Raw genomic sequence first — 24,751 nt, 5'->3', positions numbered from 1 at the left:
TGGCAAAAACAGGAAGGCAGATTATTATCTGAATGGTGACAGATTAGTAAAAGGGGAGGTACAACGAGACCTGGATGTCATGGTACATCAGTCATTGAAGGTTCTGTGCTGGAGCCTCAGCTGTTTACATTGTACATTAATGATTTAGACGAGGGGATTAAATGTAGTATCTCCAAATTTGCGGTTGACACTAAGTTGGGTGGCAGTGTGAGCTGCGAGGAGGATGCTATGAGGCTGCAGAGTGACTTGGATAGGTTAGGTGAGTGGGCAAATGCATGGCAGATGAAGTATAATGTGGATAAATGTGAGGTTATCCACTTTGGTGGTAAAAACAGAGAGACAGACTATTATCTGAATGGTGACAGATTAGGAAAAGGGGGTGCAACGAGACCTGGGTGTCATGGTGCATCAGTCATTGAAGGTTGGCATGCAGGTACAGCAGGCGGTTAAGAAAGCAAATGGCATGTTGGCCTTCATAGCGAGGGGATTTGAATACAGGGGCAGGGAGGTGTTGCTACAGTTGTACAGGGCCTTGGTGAGGCCACACCTGGAGTATTGTGCACAGTTTTGGTCTCCTAACTTGAGGAAGGACATTCTTGCTATTGAGGGAGTGCAGCGATGATTCACCAGACTGATTCCCGGGATGGTGGGACTGACCTATCAAGAAAGACTGGATCAACTGGGCTTGTATTCACTGGAGTTCAGAGGAATATGAGGGCACCTCATAGAAACGTTTAAAATTCTGACGGGTTTAGACAGGTTAGATGCAGGAAGAATGTTCCCAATGTTGGGGAAGTCCAGAACCAGGGGTCACAGTCCAAAGATAAGGGGTAAGCCATTTAGGACCGAGATGAGGAGAAACTTCTTCACCCAGAGAGTGGTGAACCTGTGGAATTCTCTACCACAGAAAGTAGTTGAGGCCAATTCACTAAATATATTCAAAAGGGAGTTAGATGAAGTCCTTACTACTCGTGGGATCAAGGGGTATGGCGAGAAAGCAGGAATGGGGTACTGAAGTTGCATGTTCAGCCATGAACTCATTGAATGGCGGTGCAGGCTAGAAGGGCTAAATGGCCTACTCCTGCACCTATTTTCTATGTTTCTATGAAGGTAGGCAATCAGGTACAGCAGGCAGTAAAGAAGGCAAATGGCATGGTGACCTTCATAGCGAGAGGATTTGAGTGTAAGAGAAGGGAGATCTTACTGCAGTTGTACAGGGCCTTAGTGAGACAACACCTTGAGTATTATGTGCAGTTTTGGTCTCCTAACCTGAAGAAGGACATGCTTGCTATTGAGGGAGTACAGCGAAGGTTCACCGGACTCATTCCCGGGATGGCAGAACTGACATATGAAGAAAGACTGGATTGGCTAGGCTTATACTCACTGGAATTTAGAAGAATGAGAGGGGATCTCATAGAAACATATAAAATTATGACGGGACTGGACAGGTTAGATGCAGGAAGAATGTTCCCAATGTTGGGGAAGTCCAGAACCAGGGGTCATAGTCTAAGGATAAGGGATAAGCCATATAGGACCGAGATGAGGAGAAACTTTTTCATCCAGAGTGGTGAACCTGTGGAATTCTCTGCCACAGAAAGTTGTTGAGTCCAGTTCGTTGGATATATTCAAGAGGGAGTTAGATGTGGCCCTTACGGCTAAGGGGATCAGGGTGTATGGAGAGAAGGCAGGAGTGGGGTACTGAAGTTGCATGATCAGCCATGATCATATTGAATGGTGGTGCAGGCTCGAAGGGCCGAATGGCTTGCTCCTGCACCTATTTTCTATGTTTCTATATGAAGAAGAAGGACGGAAAAGGACCAACTGATCCTTCTAGCCTGTGTCATCAAATATGGTGCAAGCTGCTTGAGCCATCAACCCACTGACACCCCCTTCTCTTGTCTGTTGCCCATGGTCATGGAATTTAGTGGTGGCGAGAATCTCTGGGAAATTCTTCTATGCATTTCTTCGAACAAAATTCACTTGCCAGCACTTGCAATTCTATGATGTTCTTGTGTTTCTGTTAACACAATGCCTACATGTGTGATAAATTGATGGAAGGAGAAAAAAGTGGCAATGATGGATACTCGTCTAGAGGTGTAGGTTGCCCACCTGTATGATGACAACTTGCATTCAGAAAGCTCCTTTAATTAAAAAAAAAAGCCTCAAGGTTTTTTGGCGGCGTAAGGAATAAAAAAAATGGAAGCCAAGCCAAAGAAGGAGATATTAGACGGGGATCAAAAGCTTGGTTCAAGAGGTAGATTTTAAGGAGGGTGTTAATGCAGGAGATGGAGATAGAGAGGTATAGGGATTTAGGGAGGGATTCTAGAGCTTGGGGTCTAGGCGGCTGTAGGCACGGCCGCCAAGTGTGCGGTGAAAGGGGGATGTAGAAGAGGTTGGAGTCAAAGAAATGGAGACTTTAGGGGAGGGAATGTAAAGCTGGAGAAGGTGACGGAGGTAGGCTGGAGTGAGGCGATGAAGGGAATTAAAGACAAGGATGAAAATTTTGAATTTGAGTTATTGGGAGCCAGTGTAGGTCACCAAGAACAGAAGTGATGGGAGTTTCAGATTAGTTAAGTTACGAAGAGTGGAGAAGCAGAAGCCGACCAGAAGAGCAACAGAATAGTTGAATCCAAAGGTGACATGGATGGCTGAGGGTTTAATTGGAAGATGGGCGGAGGCTGGTGGTGTTGCAAAACTAAGGAGATGGTCTTTGCAATGGATAGTATATGGGATTGGAAGCTCAATTTGGGACAAAATAGGGCGCACGGTTGTGAACAATCTGGTTCACCCTGAGACAGTGGTCAGGGAGAGGTTGGAGGTGGAATTTGTGGCGGAGCTAAAGGTGATGCTTCGGTCTTCCCAATATTTAGCTGGCCCTTTCCAATGGTTTGCGTGGCTTGGCAGCCTGTAATCTGAAGAATAATTTTGTCCACGCTGATTAGGACTTTGAGGCTGGGAAAATTGCCATCAATTGTTCGCCTTTCCCTTCTGTTGAGGGCTTCCACTTCATGCAGTCGTGATTGGTTGAATGGTGAATGTTTCATGAGCTGCCCCCCCCCCCCCCCTTACTATGCAATTAGTCATAATTCTTCCTAACAGTAATGGAAAAACATGCAATGTTTAATTGGGTGTTGGTGACTGCTTTCGTGCAGCAGTCAAATACTGATAATGAGCACCTCCTTACTGACGATTGATCTTTGCGTGCTCTCAAAGACCTCAATGAATTGATGGTGCTTTGAAACCAATGGTCTTTTTTTGCATGCCCTGGATGGCCTCAATTCAGGAACTCAGCAGTTAAAAGTGGCCTTGAACTGGCTCTCCTGCCAACCCCCTCCTGCTCCTCCGCTGCCACCTGCTTCTCTTCACTCGTGCCCTACTTTTTATGATAATTTGACAGCATCATTGAAAGGTTTGCTTGTAATTTGGAAGATGTGTTGTGCATGCATATGAGGGTCTTTCTGATTGTTTGATAAAGGCAAAGGGTTCTCAAATGATCAGCATGAGGTCATTATGAAGATGCCACTGGATGACACATGCTATACAATTGTGTTGGAAAAAGGTACATTAATGACAGCATTTCAATGTATTAAGCTTCCTTTGCATCTGAGCCAAGCCCCTGGTGACTAGAAAAACTGCATTCCAGCCCCTCTTGCTATGCAACCTGGACAGTTGCCTGCTGAGGCGAATGCCCATCCAACCCAAAAATGGCAACCCTGCTTTTGTTCACTTACAAACAAGGCTTCTGTCTGTAAAAGGAGCAGTCCTCCATCGTCCCTGGGCTTTTGCATCGTGCATTGCTTTCTTTAATACATTAGCAAAAGTACTTTCAAACTACTGCGCCTGCAAAGTATAGAAGGTGCAATTGCCCATTTATGGTTCAGCATGAGCAACCCATGTCTGCTTCTGCACTAGATATTCTCTCTCGCTGCTTCATGCTTATAGTGCATAATTATTAAGATAAGGGAGTCTTAGAAAATACCAGGTAGTTCCCCACACGCCCATGATGTAAGGTGCAATTGCAGTTATACAACCACTATTCGGAAAATGAGAAATCTCCCATAGTATTTCAATTTTGCTGAGCCATTCAATGTAAGTTTAAAATCTTGAGGGTGCTAAAACAACCCATTTGTAGAGTTTTAAATAAAAAGTATCCTGGATGAAAAATTGTTTTCTTTTGTTTGAGTGCTGATACATACATTAGTGGAATCGCTAGTTTGCTTGCTTTTATTATTGTTTAGTTCTTTGTCATTATTATGTAGTTTTCCTTTAATTCTTTGCTATCCTTTGCTACTCCACAGGCAACTGGAGCTATTTCGGCTGGGGAGACCAACAAAGTATGTAATTATTTATTGCTTCTGGCTGACACCAGATTTATTATTCTATTAGATTGCAGATTCAGTCAAATATGTAGGTTCGATTGTGGTATACAGTGGGTCAGTGATAACAGTTTTGCGTACAATGAGGTTAATAGACCAGATTATGTGATTTCCAAGAAAAGGCCTTTTTTTAAAAAAAAAAACACTATTTTCACCATTAGTGCTGGGTAACCAACAAACATACATTAAAATAATTTGAATTTAATTGCAGTGGAACTAAGTAACCAAAAGAGTAGATGTGTCTCAAACCATTATATTAGCCTGTAATTGGCAACCATAAAACTTTCCTTTCCTGATTACTCAGAACTTTTCTATTAATTGAAATACACTACTTTGATAACATTGATTACCTGACTCTGTTTGGTAATGACACTGCAAGCAGTGTTCACAAATTAGTCTGCGGCAGGTAATTCATTGTGCTTTAATATTTAAAGTAAATTAAATTTAATAATGTATGTGTAGTCTGGTAGATGATTTCTGTTTTGTATTGTCGATTTTTCAGAAGAACATTAAGACATTAGACTTTTTCTTATTACAGAAAGTGCATAATAACCCCATTTAAAAGGCTTTATGGACATTATATAAGCAAAACTGTATGTTTTAATTTTTTTTGACTAACTTTTATTGAGGGCACAGATTGTTAAACAGTCTGTTAATTGGCCTTCACCTCTGAAAATCTTCACTTTTAATTTAACCTGGGGAAAATGTATGAAGATCATCTCCCACTGCTAAATCATGTCACAAGCAATTGTTTTCTGGGTGTCTTAGCTTAGTTTCCTGTAGGCAAAACTTGGTGCTACATAACTGCTCTGCCAATTTGGTATTCTCAATTTGGAGCTACTCGGGATTAAGAGTGTTGAGATAGAAATGTCACGTTGATTTCAGCAGGAGGTTGAGCTGCATAACTAGAACAGTGGAAAGGGAACACAACATGGCCTAATTGGTTCCATAACCTCAGATTTTTTGAAAGTAGTACAATTTAGGGTACAATAATGGAAAATAGTTTACTTCCCTTTTATAGGCCTCTAGATAGCCTTCATGCTAGCTTTCCCAGGCCTCTCTTTGACTCTCAGCTATAAACTGCACAAAAACAGCTTGGAATGATTAGTGTCCCCTACTTCCCTTTTAGAAATATGTATGGGTTCTGCTCAATGCTTCCCTATAATAACATTACTAAGGTTTGTAATTTGCCATGTGGGGAATTAACCATACCTACCTGCATCCTACTGCTCCATGCCACCCAAATGGTTGTTCATCACTTGTAGCGTTAAATATTTATTAGCAGTATTTAAGAACATAAGAACATAAGAAATAAGAGCAGGAATAGGCCACCTGGTCCCTCGAGCCTGTTCCGCCATTTAGTAAGATCATGGCTGATCTGATCATGGACTCAGCTCCACTTCCCTGCCCGTTCTCCATAATCCTTTATTCCCTTATCTCTCAAAAATCTTTCCATCTCCACCTTAAATATATCCAATGACCCAGCCTCCACAGCTCTCTGGGGCAGAGAATTCCATAGATTTAAAACCCTCAGAGAAGAAATTCCTCCTCCGTTTTAAATGACAATTTAACAATTATTTTCTCATTGTTCATAAATGTTACAGTAACTTTTAGATGTAGTAGGAGCTGCTTGCAAATTTTCCATGGGTTATTGTGTTACACATTTGGTTAGAGCATTCCTCACATTTAACTTAAAATTGTTTCAGTTTCACTTGTTTCCAGACATTATGATGCCAATAAGTTTTATCTATAACCTCATGCCCCCTCCAAAATTTAAACTGTCATCTTTCTGATTAAAAAAATAGATCCTTGATATCTGTGCAAACAGGTATTTACAGCCCAGGCAACTATTTTGGTCCAGTAAGAATATTTTCCATAATTCCACTATTGAGCTGTGTATAGCTAAAGGGTATAGAATAAGCATGATCCAGCACAAAATAAGTCTATTTGGCCCATTGTGCCTGTGTCAGTTCTTTGAAAGAGCTATCCAATTAGTTCCACTACCCTGCTCTTCCCCATTACCCTGCAATTTTTTCCCTTTCAAGTATTTATCCAGTTCTTCTTTGAAAGTTATGATTGAATCTGCTTCCACCACTCTTTCAGGCAGTGCATTCAAAATCACAACTCACTGTCCTTTTTTTTTCTCATGTCGCCTCTGGTTCTTTTGCCACTGGTTCTTTTGCCAATTACCTTAAATCGGTGTCCTTTTGGTTACTCCTAATTTACTCTATCAAAATACTTTATGATTTTGAACACCTCTATCAAATCTCCCCTTGAGCTTCTTTGCAACGAGGAGTACAACCCCAGTCTCTCTCGTCTCTCCATTTAACTGAAGTAATTCATACCTGGTACCATTCTAGTAAATCTCCTCTGCACCCTTTCCAAGGTCTTGACATCCTACCTAAAGTGTGATTCACAGAATTGGCCACAATTCTCCAGCTGAGGCTTAACTAATGTTAAATAATGGTTTAGCCTAACTTCCTTGCTTTTGTCCTCTATGCCTCTATATTTATAAAGCTAAAGATCCCATATGCCTTTTTAAAAGTCTTCTCAACTTGTCCTGCCACCTTCAAGGAATTGCGTATGTACACCCCGCAGGTGTCACTCTTCCTGCACACCCGTTAAAATTGTACCATTTAGTTTATATTACACCTCCTCATCAACTGCACTACATTCACCAACCCTCTCTTGTTACTTCATCAAAGAAATTGATTTATCTGGGGTACATTTTGACTTGTAAAAATCCACTGGGCAAAGTGACCAGCAGTTTGTTGTAATGCCCAAATGCCAACTGCTCAGTGCATTGTACATTTGAGTTTAATTCTGTAACCTGTGGCAGTAATTTAACTTGTAACATATGTTGATATTTGCAGGACATAAAACTTCCCAGTGATCAACAGTAGGCTGTTTCTTTATTAACCTGTATCAGCCTCAACACAGCTGTAATCATCTTGTATATTTTATCATCTTGCATCAAAGGCATGAGCATTTTGGACAGTTGATATCCATGCGTACAGCTACTACCATATTAAAATAGACCAAAACTAGAATAAAATCTTGCAGACAATTCACCTGTAATGCATAGTAATTTTGAGATTGTAATCTAATTTGAGGTTCGGATAGCTTCACATTTTGGTTTCACATGTGATATCTTCGATGTGCTTTTAAAAAAAAAAATAATCTTTTTGCACAGTATGTAGATTTATCTTTGACATCAGTGACCAATTTTCTTTGTACGTGTGTATGTGTATCTTACTTGGCAATAGTGAAAATTCTGTTAACTGGATGCTTCTTTGACCAGCCATATTTACCGTTTTAGCTTTTGGCTAAACCTGTGCAATTTGAAGGAGATCTTCATTTGGAGAATGAGTTACTCAATTTTCAGTGAATAAGCTACCTTTTTGTAATGCTGTTATCCATTACAAATTAAAACACAACAATGATGAGTTGGAAGGAAAAGAGTCCAAGTAAAAGATATTGGACATTTAATCTCCATGGTTGATTTCATAGAGGTGATAGATCCGGACATTATTTAAATGGTGAAAAGTTACGAACAGTGGAGGTCCAAAGAGATTTAGGGGTCCATGTACACAGATCACAAAAATGTAATGGGTACAAAAAAAATCAAAAAAGCTAATGGAATGTTGGCCTTTATAACAAGAGGGCAAGAATATAAAGGGAAATAAGTTTTGCTGCAGTTATCCAAAGTCCTGGTTATACCACATCTGGAGTATTGTGTACAGTTCTGGGCACTGCACCATGGGATATATTAGCCAATTGCAGTACAAATTCATCAGAATGTTACCAGGGCTCCAAGGGTTTGATTATGAGGAGAGATTACATAAACTAGGCTTGCATTCCCTCGAATATAAAAGGTTAAGGGGTGATTGATTTAGGTTTTTATAATTTTGAAAGGAACTGATAGTAACAACAAATTGCATTTATATTGCACCTTTATTATCATAAAACATCCCAAGGTGCTTCACAGGAACGTTATCCAACAAAGCTTGACGCCGAGCCACATAAAAAAGAGATATTAGGACAGATGACCGTCAGCTGCCTAGACCTTAAGCTCTGGAATTCGCTGAGGTACGTTTTAAGGAGCGTCTTAAAGGAATAAAGAGAGATAGAGAGGCAGAGAAATTTAGGGAGGGAATTCCAGAGCTTCAGACCTAGTCAGCTGAAGGCACGGCTGCCAATGGTGGAGAGATTTAGAATCGGGGATGCCAAAAGGCCAGAATTGGGGGAGCAGAGAGATCTCTGAAGATTGTAGAGCTGGAGGAGGTTACAGAGATTGGGTGCGGTGAGGCCATGGAGGGATTTGAAAACAAGGATGAAACTTTTAAAATCGAGGCGTTACCAGACTTGGGAGCCAATGTAAATCAGCAAGCATTGAGTGATGGGTGAACAGGACATGGTGCGAGTTAGGTTACGGGCAGCAGAGTTTTGAATGAGCTTTTGATTAGGGAAAGTAGATAGAGAGAAGCGTCTTTCTGCTAGTGTAGGAGTCTAGGACAAAGGGGCATAACCTTAAAATCAGAACCAGGCCATTCAGGAGAGAAACTAGGAAGCACTTCTTCATGCAAAGAGTGTTAGAAGTGTGGAAAACTCTCCCACAAAACACAGTAGATGCTTGTTCAGTTGATTTAAATCTGAGATCGATAGATTTTTACTCGACAAGGGTATAATAGGATATGGAGCGGGTGGCTATAGTTAAGATACAGATCAGGCATGATCTCACTAAATGGCAGAACAGGTTCGAGGAGCTGAATGGCCTACTTCTGTTCCTATGTTCCTGGAATGGGTAAATATTAGATTGAAGACCAAGGGATCATCCATAATTAGTTTCCCAATTATTCAAATTTCTTTCTTTGTAGTTATTGTTTACTAAAATCTAAGCTACAACTGTAGTAAGGGATATCGATAGCTATTACATATTTATGTATATTTGTACTACATTAATGGAATTTTTTATTAAGTTTTTAGTATGCTCATTTTAAAGTGTTTCGGATTCAATTCGGAATTCTGTTTTTTATTTTAAACAGAGACTAGGATGGCTCAATTGGTAAGGGCAATGCTCAAAAACTAATGCTCAATGTGGAACTGAGCCACACAAACAAAAGATCTCGAGTTCCAACCGTGGTGTGTGCTGAATTAGCTAATCACAACTGTGGCAATAATGAGAAGCTATCACTGGACTCTGTGCATCTGGGCTAGGGGGAGGAAAATCAGCCAGGTAGTAGAGCATGATCAGTCCCGCAATGCCATACCATAACAAAGAGTCTATGTCTTCAGGAGAGTGAAGGGAGGAGAGAAACTGACTAGAAAAAAGATGGAGGGAAAAATAATTCCTTTTCCATATATTTTGTTTTCATAACTCAGCATTTGTGCCATTACCTGCTGAGTCAGTGAGAGAGCTTGTATAAAGACTTTTAAAAATTGTGTATATATAGCTTATATAATTTACAGATGTGTTCAGTAAACCACCTGTAACATGAGATGAGATATGTAGCTAATTAGTGTTGTTGTAATCAGATAGTGTATTGGTGGTTCGTATCATTTTTAATTTTTCCATAATTGCACATTTCTGGTATACACGGACAGCGAAACAATCCATTGCGAGCAAGTTGTGAGGATAGGAAGATTGTAGACGAGCTTAAAGCATTTAGGAAAACAATAGTATTTGAAACTAGTATTTATTTGACAATTCTGTAATTTCAACATTGTGGAAATGTGGTTTTCATTGTTTATAGACAATGAGGATCCTGACAGTGCAGTGGATGACAGAGACAGCGACTATCGAAGTGAAACTAGCAACAGCATCCCACCTCCATATTATACAACATCTCAGCCTAACGCATCAGTTCATCAGTATTCCATTTCTTCACGGCATCAACAGAGTGGATCGCGGGATTCTTGCACTGATTCTATTCACAGTTATGAGCTAGATTATTCAGATCATCAAAGGCCAATAAGGTACAATTTATTATGTTGACTGCTTTTTGATTTTAAAAACAAGTAATTGTTATTCAGTAGGGTTGTATTATTATTAACAGCTAAAAATGTATGGTAACCTGGTGGAGCAGTGTGTCAGTGCACAGCTGCACACTATCACACAGTGGCAGGAGATTGTCCCTAATTCCCAACATGGTGAGTTTCGGATCTCTGTGAGCTCATTGAGGGATGTTTCATACAGAAAAGAGACAATTCTGAGAGAAGGAAAATTAATGACTTAACCAGCATCACTTTCATACCTTGTATAGCTTGCTGGCTGTACAGTAACATGACTAGAGGCTTAAAATACTTGCCTTCCCACTTGGAAGGGAACCTAGATAACAGGATGTAATTGGTGATGAACAATATTTGTAATTAGTTGCTATGATTTGTTACTTAGGCCTCTTTCATTCAAAAAGGCCAAAATAATTGTGATTTTGTTGATTATCTGTCACAACTGAAAATATCTGATGTACTGTTCCTTTCCTACTGTCAACAAAAATCTTTAGTACCTGAACAAATATTTTCATTAACTTGTGAGTAATTTTGTACCCTGGCCTGGTGAACAGCTTGGCGATGGTATGAGCTGACCTAATACCTCAGTGGCTGAATGACTGCATCCTGGTGTAAACCGATAGTCCAATCTGCATGTCATAATTATGTTGATGAGCTTCATTGGTTAACAACAACTTGGGAGAAAAGTGAGAGGAACCTGGCACAATTTAATGCACCTTTAGATATGTTCCTCCCACTAGTCAGCCGATTAAGCAGCACTGGGAATCGATTTGTGAAGCGATGCACACATCTGATGTTCTCTCATTTCCAGAGATCATGCTTTTAGCATGAACTGGAATAATACTATATATAAATTACTGAATAAAGTTAACCCACACTACAATCAGAAAGGTAAGTTAATTTGGAATTTTGTGATAGAAAAGTTATTTTACAGCACTTTAATGTGTTTTCCCTTGGATATGTTCTGACATTCTTTAGCATTTTGTTAGTATGATTTTTCATTGAATGTTGTCAACTTATTAATTATTTACACTGAATGCATGTAATTAGGAAGGTCAATATTATTACATTTATACTTATTAATGCAATTGTTCTTCTTGGCTTTCAAAATTTTACAATAGCTTGAAGCAGCTGTTTTCATGGTTGAATGAAGAGTACATAATAAGTATTCTGTACATTGTGTTGAATATCAGTAATGAAAAGAGAAACAATTCCAACAATATACATTTCAGTTTAAAGTCAGTTTTATTCATAGTATTGTCTGAAAATTTGGACATCACTGTGTACATCCATCTAGAGAGGTGAACAGAAATAATCTCAGAACAGAACCCTGTCAATATTTCCAGCCACTCTGAGAAACTTTGCTTAACACTTTCCTCCCTTCTTACCAGCTTTTCATCCAATTTGTTACCCTTCCCCTAATTATGTATCCTTAAACTTCTCCAATATTCTTCTGTGTGGTGCCTTGCCAAAGGGTACTTGAAAATCCATGTACTGCATTTCCCCTTGTCACCACCTCAAAGAACTCGATTTGATTTGTCCATGTTCGCTGCTTCTAATTTTCTTTTAATTTAGACATTTAGTACTTTCACCTTTTATTGAAAAATCCCCAAATTTTCCCAATTGCAGTTGTTAAACTAACTGGCCATAATTACCCAGGTTAGCTCTGCCTCCCTTTTTGAAAATGGGTAATACATTGGCCAATTTCCACTTCTTCAGCACACATCCATTCTCAATATAACCCTGAAATATAATTTTTAGGGTCTCCACTATTTATTCTCTCAGAATCTTGCGATATATTCCATCACATTCTAACATTTTGTCCTCCTTTAGCTTAACTAACTTTTCTAATAAATTGATCCCACTGCTCTCGCATAACTGGTCAAAAGTGTCAAAACTCTGATAGTTTAATTCTTTTCTGCATTGTAATTCAATTATAAGCAAAAATACTCTGCAAAGTTTGATGTTATTAGTAATGATTAATTATTTCACAGCCTTTTAATAAAATTACATAGCAGCATACCAAATTATAATGCGATGCAGATTCTCTCTTGTGATTCCTGGCACACAGTGTTCCTCATCTCAGCTAGTTGACAGGTAGCAGGTGCCACACAGACATAATTTAAACACTTACCCATAGTAGGGAAGGGAATTGATAGAATGCCATGCTTGCACACCTTGAAGCTGAAGGCAAATGGAGTCTAGCGATTTAATGGTTTCCTTGCCTTTCTTCTTAATGATGGCATAGGGATGTTGAAAGAAAAGTGAGAAATATAAATTACAACAGATCTGGGAGAATAGAATATATGTATATATTTATTTCAAATTATAATTACATAAATTGAAATCATTTGTTTTGCAAATTAAATGTGCAATCATAGTCTGGCAAATTGATACATATCAATTTACACGCTGAAATCTGTTTTTTTTTTAAATGTATATAGTGTCTAATTGGAATTTTTATGCCATGATTAGTGTGCAATCATAACTGCAACATTTTTAACCATAACATTCATCAAAGCAAAAACTAATCATGAATTGTTGCATTTGTATGGACTATTGCAAACTAAACTGGAATTGTCATTATATTTTCATGCATTGCTTGACAACTACAAATATATTTAATAATATTGTCCTTGCAATGTAAAACAACGCAGGCTATGCCAATGCAACATTCATCTTTTGCATTTATGTTTGTGCTATTTCTTCTTGGTTTTGTTACTTAGATTTTTGTAAGGGTTATTAATAACTTACTGTTTTATTATTTTTTTCTTGCAGGTAACTGGGGATATGAACTTGGTTAAAGTAATGATTGAGTTTAAATATATCTGTACATTAGAGATTGTATATTATATACTTCAAATTATTAATATAAATGCACACTGGGTCTATAAATGTACTTTAAATTCTAAGAATGTTTTCTTTAATCCATGTAATTTGCTTTTCTATCAAAGGTTCTTAAACCAAGAATGAGGATGAACTTTAGAAATTGAAGGAACTATTGCTTACTATGTTCTGAGACTACTGTATCTTTTAAATACACAATGAGAAAAGATTAATTAATGTGTCTAAATTATAAGGTTAATCATGGTGTTGCAAAATAATATTTTTGTTGGAATTTTCCCTTTATAATTTAAATCACCCACTTTGCCTAACACACTTGGCTAAACTTTCCCAACAGGAGGACTGAGTAGTTGGATCCACATCTGTGGGTACTGTAAGTCCTCTTTTGGTGTGTTTGCTATGCAGTGTTGTGGTAGTTGAGCAATGAATTGTTCGATAAGTCTCCCCTTCCTTTCTTTTGTCCAACACATTGGCGCCACTCTAGCTATCAAATGGTTTAAATTTCATATCCTGATCCAGAAAGCACAGTTGTCTCAGTAGGGTATGCAATAAAAAAAGTTTAGAGTAACTTTTTGGTTTATTTAATTTTCCCTCACTATCTTCCTCTTTGTGCTTTCCACTTTCTCTGGTAGACGCTATGATAGCATAGATTCTGCCACAAATGGACGCAGTGACCTAGAGACTGCGTCAGACTCTAGCAGGCTAACCAGTCGTCAGTATTCCCTTGAAAGTAGGCAGTCTCTAGATCTGTCGGATAGGTGGGTTTGAACCGTATCTATTGCCTTGTTCGTATACTAGACATTTGTGGTCTATAACGTGCTGTGGCTTCTTGTCTAGTAGTTGTGTGCATGCTCGCTTAAATGTTTCTCTTGTATTTGTGGACTTATAATGGATTCAAGAAAATAACATCTGAAGGTGACATTGTACAATATTGGGTTGACAAAAATGCATATGTTATGACAACTCAATTATGTACTTATTTACTCAAAATATGTTCAGTATCCTGTCCTTTAGATTTTCATATCCATTAATCTAATTAATCTATAAATTGCAACAAAATGTTTACAGATTTATTTCCGTAAGAATGGGGCATCATATTTTGCTGCTGCTTCTAACCCTTTAAATATTATACATCATTATCAACGTTTGGACAATGTGGGGTCAGCAGCGACCAGTGTTATCAGCTACTGCAGTCTTCTAGAACTTGCTTGATTGTCTTTGTCTTTGGGGGTCGGAGAGGAATCTCCCAGAATTTTTCCTAAATTGTTCTACGGTTGATTTCTCTATTTTATTGCCTGTCCCAGGAGATTATGGGGTTGGGGGAGGTGGGTTCACATTGGCCCCACCATGATTGGATGGGGCAGGCTTGATAGACCAGTTGATCTTTTCTTTCCCTTTTTTGTATATATTCTCATATCTTCAGTGCAACATTTCGAAGAGATTTTTTTTGTAAATGCTCAAAACTGAATTATAGAAAAGTTTTGAATCAAGCAGTTTTTAAAAATAAATTCTCAAAGCAAATTACAAAATTGATACCTTTTAAGCGGGTAAGTATTCAGAGGTTACTATACAGTTTCAATAAATGCCTTATTCTATCATGATGGTTACTATTTTGAAGTGTTAATAGCTTTTAGATCACCCTTCAGTTCTTTTATTTTCAAATAACTTGTGTTCCTTATTACAATATTTTAAAAATTAAATAAACCTTGTTTTCCTAAATTGTTTATTATATTGATATTTAAAATTTGACTGATCAAAAGTTGACTTTCACGTGCTAACTTTTTGTCACACTGAACTTTTATCTGGTTTTACGTGACTTAAATGTTGTAGCAGCCAGTTTATTCGGCCTAAATCAAACTTAGCAAATGTGAAATTTATTGGTTTAAATGCATGTTTGTCAGTGTGGGTGAATGTTTGAGTTTAAATTCTGACCGAGGAAAACAAAGTACAAAAGCTCTTTATTTTAAATAAGCAGTGCTTTTAAAGTCAATGCAGAAAAAGTTATCTGCCACATAACATTGATGCCTTAAAGGCATAACTGGGTGTGTGATATTATAATGGGTAGGTAGCATGCAGCATCCTGTGTTTAAAATGAAGTAAACTATAGTGGGAGGAAACAGCACTGAGTTAATCCAATAAATCTTGGATGAAATTGGAAAAGAATTCTGGTTCCACAAAACTGAGTAATAGTAGCAGACCGGAGTAAAAAAAATGCTTTTATTATCATCGTGGCTTAAGGCAACCTTATTATATTGCATGGACTCTCAAAGTAACATAAATATTAATGTAATAAAACTGTAACACTTTGCAACACATAAAATAGCATAGCTTCTGTCCAGTAATCAATACACTGGCAATGACATTAGTAAAAGTCAGGGTAACTGAAATCTCTAATGTCAGGCATTAGAGTACACTGGGAGTACAAATGCATAAATCACTAAAAGTAGCAACGCAGGTTAATAAAGCCATAAAAAAACAAACCAAGCTCTAAGGTTTATTTCTAGAGGGATAGAATTAAAAAGTAGAGAAGTTATGCTAAACTGTCAAACCTTGGTTAGACCACATTTGGAGTACGGCATACAATTCTAGTTGTCGTATTATAAAAAGGATATAGAGGCACTGGAGAGGGTGCAAGAAAGATTTACACGGTTGATGTTACAAATGCGTTGTCATACCTATCCGGAAATGAATTAGCTGGGTCTCTTTTCTCTTGAAAAGTGAAGGCTGAAGGGTGACCAAATAGAGGTCTTTAAAATTAGGAGTTTTTTTTAAATAGAGTAGACACAGGAGCCGGAATCTTGCCAGTCTTGCAGGTTTGGAGGTAGGCCAAATGGCCGAGATTGACAACGGGGCGGAATCCCGCTCTGAACCTGCCTCCTTGTCCAAAGTTCACAGACTCGACACCAAGCGGCAGGCTAGCCAATTAACATCATTACGAGGTAGTTTAGAGGTATTTAAAAATAATTTAACCAGGTATTTACCATTTTTCCAAGTTTTTCAGCAGCTTCCCGTAGCTTGGGCTTCAGATAAGTGTGTCTGGTTCCCAATATTTCTCCATTGCTTTGACTAGTTGACAGCTGCAGAAGTGGTATAAGAGCTACCATTTCACAGCTGTTCACTTTCTGATCTCAGAAGCTGAAGCCTTCAAGATTTGGAAGACACTTCTGAGCAGTTTGCAATTTGAAAGTGTCTGCAGTGCATTCAGAAGTGTCTGCAGTGAACTCTATCCACTGTCACCTCCTTGGAGCAATCTCACAATTGAAAGATCGCTTCTGTCATCTCAACTTCAGCTGCCATCTATTCCAGCAGCACGATGCCCTTGAGAAAATCTCACCTTGGTCCTCAGAATCCCACCACGATCAGCCCCAACACCATCATCACTAAACACACCAGCATCACCACCAACACCAAACTTCTCTGCAATCACCTGATGCTGCACAGGGCATCAGCACCCGACCACATTGCAGCCCGGGATTCCAGGGATGGCTTTACCATGGCTACATTTACTTCATTTGATGCTGTATACTCTGACTGCCACATGATACGCCAGGTTGGTACCACCCTACACCATAAGGCATCCCTACAAAGACCAAGCCATTCCTTTCAAACTCTTCACCATTGCGGGGGGTACCCTTATGTCTCACCATTCACTACAGCTCACTAAGCCACTTCCAAAAGTTCACATAAATCTGTCCAAGAACACAAAGTGTTCAAAATAAAGATTTCTAGAGGGATAGAATTAAAAAGTAGAGAAGTTATGCTAAACTGTTAATAGAAACTCTACATGAACATTGGCTAAAAGACCCAAGTGACTACCCTTGTGTGTTAGTTTGTATGATTGGACAAGGATGAGTGTGAAGTGTGGCTAGTGAGATGAGGATGTGATAATGTAGATAGAGAGAGGGGGATGGGTGGAGGTGCAAGATAAATTGGTGTAAGGGTGTGCAGGAGTAGGGTAGGGATGAGCGATGGGAATGTGATGAGTGGCACAGCAGGATGAGCTTGAGTAGGGTTTTGCAGCAACGTTTTGTGATCCGCTGAGATCATTGGAAGGTTTGCGCCACTGCAGCCAACTCCTCCTAACAACATCCCTGCTTGTGCCCTCTGTGCAATGTACAACCAGGTTGCGTTGGTGTCCTGAGGAGGTCTCTTCCGCCCATTGGATGGGAAGAGGGACCTCCCTGTGTGCTGTGTGTCTCCCTCCATAAGCATCTGGAAGGAATTATGAGAGAGCCTGGGTGCAGCCTTTGTGCAGTGCTCGCAGCACCTCGATGCTGCAGGACAGTGACCGAAGACTGTCAAAATCAATGTGGCCATGGTCCCTTTAAGAAAACTGGCTGATGACCTGTTATCAAATGATGTCATCAGGCCCGCTTCCTTTTAATTGGCTGGGAACCTCGCAGGGCGGGCTTAACAAGCCCCATCAACGGAAGATTCTTCACACAGTGCAGGCTGGAGTGAGGAGCGGCTTCGCTACCCGCCACCTACCCCGGCTGTCCCGGTCTTGGCCACTATTGGTGAGATTGCAGCCAGAGAGTGGGGAAGAGTAAAACTAGAGGCCATCAATATGAGATAGTCACCAAAATATCAAATAGGGAATTCAGAAGAAATGTCTTTACCCAGAGAGTGGAACTCACTACCACAGGGAGTGGTTGAGGTGAATAGTATAAGTGCATTTAAGGGATTTAGGTAAGTGAGAGAAAGGAATGGAGGGTTATGCTGATGGAGTTAGATGAGGAAGGATAGGAGGAGGCTCGAGTGGAGCCTAAACACCGGCATGGACTGGTTGGGCCGAATGGCCTGTTTCTGTGCTGTATGTTTTTTGTAATCTATGTAATTCATTATACAAATATTTAATGCAATCAGAGTCCTTTTCTTCCAAGAAATAATAATTTTTGATATTTTGAATGTATTTAGAAATTAATTTTAAATTGCTACTTCAGGTCTTGTTTTATATTAATAAGGGAACTAATAAATAGTTGAACCATTGTAACCAGTAACTAACACTTAGTTAGAAAATACTTAGTTTTCTTAATTAGTGACTGAATTTTTATCTCCTCAATCCAAGTCCTAATTTGAACACAAGATCATTGATAAAATAACCTAGCTTGTATTAATAGGCAACAACATGATAATGGAGTTGTACACTGGGGACTAGTGAATGAATATTTATCAACTAGGCTAATAAAACACATGCATGCATGTGCACTGGATCATGATTAGTGGACAATTTCCAGGTTGTCGGGAAGAATGATCTAATCTGGTAAATTGGCATTCTTCTACAGCCTGCTTTATTTTGTAAAATTTAAAAAGTTTAAAAACCCAGTTCTTGTTCCTTTCTCGATTCAAGTCATAATAGAGCAATTGCACTGCAAGTTCTTTCCATAGAAAAATGTCTGCTATCTTGGGTGATTTCAGAAAAACTGGATAAAATGTGGGACATTTGTAAACCTGCAATTATGAACAGGATGAAATGGCACTGTGTACTTGTGTGAAGCTAATAGTCAGTAAAAATGGAATTGCAATATATTTTCTAAAGTCATTTTTTTTTAAAAAGAAAATTTTATTTTAGTTTTTGTTTTACTTGGAATTATGGGCTCCAAATTGGCCAGGAGTTGCTCCGTTTTTTTTTGAGCAACTTGATTTTTTTGGAGTATCTTAAAAATCCCAATTTTGCACATTCAATTTGCGCCTGACATCCATTATTTCACTGTCGTTTTTATGCTTGACCACAAATTGATATATAATCAATAGTTGTAAATCATTTTTTAGTCTTTTATAACCTTGTACTACCAGCCCCAGTATTCTCATCTGTTAAAGTTTATGTAAGCTACTAAGATACCGAGTTGTAAAGTCTCCTACATGACTATTAGCAAGAGCCTAAAGTTCACTTCTCAATCAAAAGAACCATTAACATTAAAATGTTTAATTTCGTTTCAGTTTGATGTAGCACACTGACCAGATCATCATGTCAACAGCATAAAGCATTTTAAATAGACTTAACAAATAATTCTGAACTAACCGAGACAAAGTAGCAGTGAGTTTTAAAACCACCAATAATTACAAAGGAAAATTAATCTTCTGTAAGTTAGCTAATCCATTCATTTAATAAATAATAACTTTAAATATAACGCCTTTAACTAGTAAAACATCCCAAGTCACTTCACAACAGTGTTATAAGACAAAACAGATAAATTTGACGCCGAGCCACAAAAGAGGAAATTAAGTCAGATGACCAAAAACTTGTTTAAAGAGGTAGGTTTTAAGGAGCGCCTTAAAGGAGAAAGAGAGGTAGAGAGGCAGAGAGGTTTAGGGAGGGCGTTCCAGAGCTTGGGGCCCAAACAGCTGAAGGCACGGCCACGGATGGTTGAGCAGTTTATAATGAAGGATGTTCAAGGAGCGCAGACATCTTGTGGGGTTGAGGCTGAAAAAGATTACAGATGTCGGAAGGGACAAGGCCATGGAGTGATTTGTAAACAAGGATGATGTCATGTATGTAGACCATGTATACTAACTCTATAGTCACATAAGGTGTGCCACCAGAGGGCACTGCGGTAGGAGACCTGATGGTTACCTGTAGAGGTGTGTAAGGCCCAGTATAAAAGGCTGCCCACCATGCTTGTGCCTCACTCTGGAGTTACAATAAATGGGACTAAGGTCACAACAGCTCAAGTACAATACTAGACCTCATGGAGTCATAAGAGTATTAAAGACATAACAGACGAGAATTTTGAAATCGAGGCATTGTTTAACTGGGAGCCAATGTAGGTCAGAAAGCACAGGGGTGATGGGTGATCGTGACTTGGTGTGAGTTAGTACATGGGCTGCTGAATTTTGGATGACCTCAAGTTTACGTAGTGTAGAATGTGGGAGGCCGGTAGTAGTTATTCATAGCAGTACTTTCACTGTATCTGAGACTAACTCTGCCAATTGATAGTTAACGGAAAATGTCAAATTCATAGTCCTTGCTGACAGTTATTTTCATGAAAATTGCATTTGCAATGTCAGGTTAATGCCTCATATTACACTGGCAACATAAATTGCCGTCCAACATTATTTTAACCTTAAAAACTACATTCATTAGGTTACATGCTGCTATTAGTACCATAAGATGCATTTTTCATAACAATTCTGCAGTTCACTTGATAATGCTTTAACTATATTTAAAAAGAACACATTGTTTTAGCTAATCATCTAACTGAGGGATATCACAGCTGTTTCAAGTGGGGAAAAAGGATGAGGAGACGACAAAATCCTTTGCAGTGGGTCAATCAGCCTTGATATATTCCCCCCCCCCCTCCCCTCTGCTTTTGAAGACCAATCTGTTTTTAGATTTAGGCTCAACAAAAGTAGTTGATCAAAGTATTAAATTGGAAGAGGATTTAGGGTGTGTACAGGAGTTAATGCTGCTCAACCATTGTAAATTGACAACAACTCGCAATTTCTGCATTGCTGATTTTTTTCCAGTGACTGGGGATATCTCTGGAATGATATAATTCTCTTTTGAAAGTGCTAATATATGGATCAATGGGTCAATCACGGTACTAACTTTCTGATTCTGTTGGCACAGCAAGGTCAAACACAAACAGAACCTTTCTTGCACTCTGGGTATATGACCCCCATTCAGTTCTATTAAGAAAAATACCATGGGTTTTGTTATATCTTGAATGCAGAGTCAGACTAGATACTGCAAGCTCAAAGTAAGGTGTGACCATAGTCCTTTATTACAGATCTCAGACTGCCTCTCCAGCCTATGAGGCCGCCTTATATACAGGTGCTTCCAAGGGATTGTGGGATCCCTTGGGACTCCAGGAGTTAAGCCCTCTGGTGGTTAGACATGGTATTTACAGGTTTACATGCATAACAAATTTGCAAATAATATTGAATTTAGAGGATCTGTGATGTATTTATTGTGCTTTAAGTTATTTTTGACTTCCACCGACTTAATGTTTACCATATCTTTGTGGCCTGTTGTGTACACAACAGCATTGCTGCATGCCAATAGATCATAAAACCACCAATAATTATAAAAGAAAATTAATCCTGTAAATGAGCTAATCCATTCATAGCAGTACTTTCACTGTATCTGAGAATGACTGCCAATTGACAGTTAAAGAAAATTTCAACTTTATAGGCCTTGCTGACAGTCAGTGAATATAGTTATTTTCATGAAAATCGCAAGCAAGATAGACTTGTACCATGCCAGCATTCAGCCCAGAATCAAGGCATTAATTTGACTCTGATTAAAGTAGACAACTTCTGAAAGGACTGCTTTTATAAAAACTAGTCATGTGTTAAATGCAGGAGACTTTTATTGAGAAAAACTACATGCTTTAATGGTACCAAATGCTTGATGTGTAACATGCTTCTGCATGCTGTGGGTTCATTGCCCAGACACCTCCCACACACAGGAATACAGTAGTTCAATCTAATATGAAATGTCTGCATGAGACATTTCTCCAAGACGAGGAATGAGAAAATTGTAGGGCTCCACAACCTGTGCTGCTATCTAGCACATTCAAAAAGGTGGATGTTGGTTCTGAACTAAAACCTGAGAGCAGCTTCTCAGCCTTGTGGGTGCTACTGTGCTGGGGAGTCTTTTGGGATATAGTAGCCAGAATTTGTTCGATTTAATATAAGAATAGAAAAAGCAAGTCCAGGATAAGGGTGCGACTGGAAAAAAAAAAACAAAGGCCCCTTACCCAAACTAACTGGAAGGAAAAATGGGCAAACCGAATTGTAGATCATCAGTGAGAAATATGGGAAGGCTACAAATCCCTCAGAAGATTGTGGATTCAAGTCCCACTCCAGAGATTTGAGCATAAAAATCCAGGCCGACACTCCGGTGCAGTAGTGAGGGAGTGCTGCACTTTTAGAGGTGCCGTCTTCAGATAAGATGTTAAACCAATACCCCATCTACTCTCTCAGGTGGATGTAAAAGATCCCTATTTCGAACAAGAGCAGGGGAGTTTTAACCCCAGTGTCTTGGCCAATATTTATCCCTCAATCAATATAATGATCAGATAATCTGTTTTTGTTATCATATTGCTGTTTGTTGGCTGTAAAGCACTTTGGAAAGTACGGTGGTTGTGAAAGGCGCAATAGAAATGCAAGTTTTTCTTTCTATTCCTATAAAGAAAAAAAGTGTAATAAAGGCCGGGGTTTCATTGATGAATAGAGATTAAATGAAATATAAAACAAAAAAAAATGGGACTTACAGGTCGAATGTTGAAATTGAAGGCTAAGGCAAATATAAATAATATAGGAATGTTACAAACTGGGAGATTCGAAGAGCTAGGAGGCAGTAGGAGCAAAATTTAGCGACAAAAAAAAGTGCAGCAAAAAGTAGGCACATGAACAGTAGGAAACAGTCAGAATAGGGACAGGGCTGCTAAGAGATACATAAAGCTAGCTTGTAGTGGAGTGTTGAATGACACGTACTAAATAATTATTTTGCTTCCGTTTTCATGGAGAAGGAGGATTTTGGGTCTATGATATTGAGATTGTAGAATCACCTGATTTGGGTGAAAATTCAAAGAGAAATGGTATTAAAGAAGTTGCTCAAACTTAAGTTGGACAAGTCACTCAGTCCTGGTTGGTTCATATCCAATGGAAGCTGGAGAAAAAGTAGTTTGTGACAAAATGTTACAAAACTCTATGGAAAGCCAAGTTATTAGTTTCAAATTTGACTCCCCTCTTCAAAAAAAGGTGGTAGCGATAAGCCAGGAAATTCATCATTTGTTGCTAAACTACTAGTCTATAATAAGAGGCAACATTACTAGGTGCTTGGAAAAAACATGAATTGATAAATGTTCATCAGCACAGACTTATAAAACATGTTAGACTGACCTTATGGAGTGCTTTGAAGAAATAAGAGGATTAAAAAAAAATTGATAATCTCCTGTGTTGCAGTTTTTATTACATACATACATGATTGAGAGAACAATATTGAAATTTGCTGCTCACACTAAATTAGGCAGGTATGACCGATTCCAGTGAGGATTATGTAAGATGGCAGGATAATTTGGAGGGTGGGCAGATCGTTGCAGATGCAAGTCAATGTAGAAAAAGTTTGAAGTAATACATTTTGGAAGTAAGACTAGGAAAAGAAATGCACATTAAATTGTAAGATTTTAAATGGAGAAGTAGATAAGAACATAAAAGTCAAGTGGAATCCTTGGTTTTATATACATAAAGGCCATAGAATACAAAAGCCAGAAGGTAATGTGTAATTTGTACAAGACCTTTGACCGCAGCTGGCGTCTACAAGTTTGGGAACCACGTTATAGGAAGGTGATGAAAGAGGTGCAGTGTAGATTGACTAGATCGTGACCAAAGTTGAGTGATTATATGCACGCAGAGGGAGTTAGTACTTTTTTCAGGAGAGCTGAGCAAGTTAAAGAAGACCCGAGAGGTATTATGATGTGGTAAATAATGCTAGATTGATTCCACTGGTCAGTGAGAAGGCATAACTGACGTACTCACAAAATAATTAAAGGGAAAGTTAGAATCAAATCCGTTACATCGAGGGTGCTTGGAATTTGAAGTTCTCTACCACCAACTGTTGTACAGGAACAGGAGTAGGTCATTTAGCCCCTTGAGGGGAGAGAATTCCAGATTTTGACTGACCTTTGTGTAGGAAAAAGTGCTTCCTGATTTCACTCCTAAATGGCCTAGCTCTAATTTTAGGATTATTATTCTCTAATTTTGAGTGAATGCTAGGCGATGGTTTTCCCTTTAATTTTTCCTTCCTCCAATTTTCTCTCTCCCACTCGCCATTTTCTTCAAATCTTTGCCTCCATTGACCACATATTGTGCCATTGAGACACTCCCATAGCTCCACGAGATGTCTGTGCTCCTCAAATTCTGCCCTCTTGAGCATCCCTGATTGTAACTGCTCAAACATCGGTGGCTGTGCCTTCGGCTGCTTGGGCCCTAAGCTCTGGAACTCCCTCCCTAAACCTCTCTACCTCTCTTTCCTCCTTTAAGACACTCCTTAAAACCTACCTCTTTAGCCAAGCTTTTGGTCATCTGCCATAATTTCTTCTTTTGTGACTTGATGTCAAATTTATCTGTTTTGACTTGTAACACGGCTTGTTAATACGTTAAAGGCGCTATATAAATAAAGTTGTTGTGGATAATATCTTGATTTTTTTTTTTATTGATGTAGTGTGTAACAATAATGTTCTAATTAAAAATAAAGAAGTTAGATTTGACGTGGATAGCAGCTATTAAATACAGCAGTATTAGATGCAATATTCCAAAGCATGATTCACTGGGATTCATTCTTGCAGTCAGTGTCCATTTTAAAACTCAGGGGTGCCATTTTCCTGCTTGCAGCCTCGTTAGCGCCCACTTAGTGTTCATAATGGAATAGTTACTTTGATGAACATACGCTTTGACATTACTACTAAGGCACAATTTACATCATTGATTAATCACAGGCCAACTGCATTAGCACTCAAGCAGTAAATCACCATTTCAACCAGTTACAGTATTAGGGTTTGGACCTGACTAACACA

At 38.8% G+C, this 24,751-nt stretch overlaps 1 protein-coding gene across 1 annotated transcript in view; it reads left to right on the top strand.

Moving 5' to 3' along the window:
* The window catches only part of unc13a (unc-13 homolog A (C. elegans)), a 471,750-nt gene that overhangs the window by 191,588 nt on the left and 255,411 nt on the right, over window positions 1-24,751 (top strand). Inside the window, exons 8-9 of the mRNA XM_070859800.1 lie at window positions 4,299-4,334; window positions 10,130-10,352. Of these exons, the coding sequence (XP_070715901.1) occupies window positions 4,299-4,334; window positions 10,130-10,352 (259 nt within the window). The remainder of the gene's footprint in view (window positions 1-4,298; window positions 4,335-10,129; window positions 10,353-24,751) is intronic.

Source organism: Pristiophorus japonicus, chromosome 18 (genome assembly GCF_044704955.1).
Source record: "Pristiophorus japonicus isolate sPriJap1 chromosome 18, sPriJap1.hap1, whole genome shotgun sequence".
Classification (NCBI taxonomy): Eukaryota; Metazoa; Chordata; class Chondrichthyes; family Pristiophoridae; genus Pristiophorus; species Pristiophorus japonicus.
The sequence above is the reverse complement of the archived record's forward strand: the minus strand, read 5'-3'. Positions and strand labels throughout refer to the sequence as shown.